A 2,140-nucleotide genomic window follows, 5' to 3' on the forward strand; every position below is an offset into this window, starting at 1 on the left:
ATATATATATATATATATATACATACATATATATATATATATATATATACATACATATATATACATACATATATATATACATACATATATTTACATACATGCATATATATACATACATATACATGAACATACGTATGTATGTATATGGGCATATGACTTTGTAATTTGGCCAATTATACAATTTCCCATTACTCGTGATTTCCTCATATCCATAAATATATACATAGACACATACATATACACACATACACATGTGTATATGTGTACACACATACATATACAAACATACATATGAAACAAAACCCAAACACACACATATCCATTTACAAATATACAGCCATTTACGGAACTACAAAAATATGTTAAGCCTTTCATTAATTGGCCAACAGAGTGTATATATAGAAATATAATGATATATGAATGCACATGAGTGTGTGCGTGTATATATATATGCATGCAGCAAGCTGGCTGAAATGTTAGCGCGACAGGCGAAATGCTTAGCGGTATTTCGTTTGCCGTTAGATTCTGAGTTCAAATTGGTTGGCCCAAAACTATAGTAGAAGACACCTGCCCACAGTGCCATGCAGTGGGACTGAACCCAGAATCATGTGGTTGGTAAGCAAGCTACTTTACTACACAGCAACTCCTGAGCCTATAAGCATATATGTATTTGTATGTGACATGTTATACAAGTATGTATATTTCCATGTGGTGTATGTGTGTATACATATGTATTTGAACATGGTGTGCATATGGTATGTCTGTTTTATGTAGATGTGTGTGTTTATGTATTTAAGCTTCCTGCTGTATCGAGTGCCCTACTTTTAAAGACAATGCAATATCAATAAGACAATCACAATGGAATCGGTCCAGGAGCTTCGATCTATAAAGTGAACCCTGTCGACCACTTCTAAAGTTCAATGCGTGAAACCAATGAATGATAAGGCTTATCTAACACAATCACACATTTGTACTTCTGCCTGCTGGGGTTCCCTGGATAATGGCAGGGCTACTTGTGAAGATAACCAGTTCAAATCAATTAACATCCACTTTTATTCCTCTATATGTATAAAAGACACCATCTTGCGCGTGGCCGTTGTCAGTACCGCCTGACTGGCCTTCATGCGGGTGACACGTAAAAGCACCCACTACACTCTCTGAGCCTGGTGTTGCCATCCGGTTTCACCAGTCCTCAGTCAAATCGTCCAACCCATGCTAGCATGGAAAGCGGACGTTAAACGATGATGATGTATCATCATCATCATCATCATCGTTTAAAGTCCGCTTTCTATGCTGGCATGGGTTGGATGGTTTGACTGAGGACTGGCAATTACATTCCTGTAATTTAACAGTTTGGCAAAAGATACCAATAGAATAAACACTAATAAGTAGTGGGGTTGATTTGTTTGATAAAATTGTTCAAAGCATGGCTCCAGCAAGGCCACAGTCCACTGACTGAAAGAAGGAAGAAATAAGATAGTTGCAAATGTTATTTACTTACTTGTTGAAGAATTTTGGACTGCTTTTCAGTCAGCTGTAATAATGCAGGTGACAATAAAGATGAAGATGATGACAATGATGATCCTGAATGAAGAGTAGAAACCGGTTGTGATTCTCCACTCTCAGTTACGTCACTGCTACCACCAGCTCCACTTTCATCATCAAGACTGTTTTCACACTTCATCTGTTACCTTTGTAATCAGCTTTTACAACTGACATCACCACCACCACCACCACTTCCACAGTTAACAAGTTAACAGCAACACCACCAACAACAATAAGATTATTTCTCTGTGTCCACAACGTGCCAGATGGAAGGACTGCAGTCCTACAACAAACAAAGAACAAACAAAACAGTAATTTTCAAGGCAATGCTACACAGTATGGCTGCAGTCCAGTGACTGAAACAAGTAAAAAAAAAAAAAAAAATTTATGTAACATGCTAGAAATAGCAGCTAAAAATGTATGTATGTGTGCATATATATAATATATATCTATATATCTCAGAATCTGGTGCAGCTCCCCATGCCAGTATGGAAAACAGATGTATGATGATGATGATGATGATGATATATATTGCAGATGCATTTAAGAGGGTGTAGATAGAGGGGACAAAGAAGGACAGACAAAGGGATTAAGT

The 2,140-nt window shown here is 37.1% G+C and overlaps 1 protein-coding gene across 2 annotated transcripts in view; it reads right to left on the reverse strand.

Moving 5' to 3' along the window:
• Positions 1-2,140, reverse strand: part of LOC106872537 (SEC14-like protein 2) — a 17,088-nt gene that overhangs the window by 12,950 nt on the left and 1,998 nt on the right. For both annotated transcript variants that reach the window (XM_014919562.2, XM_052978156.1), the window contains exon 2: positions 1,502-1,828. In XM_014919562.2, coding sequence (XP_014775048.2) covers positions 1,502-1,684 — 183 coding nt within the window. In that variant the 5' untranslated portion in view covers positions 1,685-1,828. The remainder of the gene's footprint in view (positions 1-1,501; positions 1,829-2,140) is intronic.

Source organism: Octopus bimaculoides, chromosome 30 (assembly GCF_001194135.2).
Source record: "Octopus bimaculoides isolate UCB-OBI-ISO-001 chromosome 30, ASM119413v2, whole genome shotgun sequence".
In the NCBI taxonomy this organism is placed as follows: Eukaryota; Metazoa; Mollusca; class Cephalopoda; order Octopoda; family Octopodidae; genus Octopus; species Octopus bimaculoides.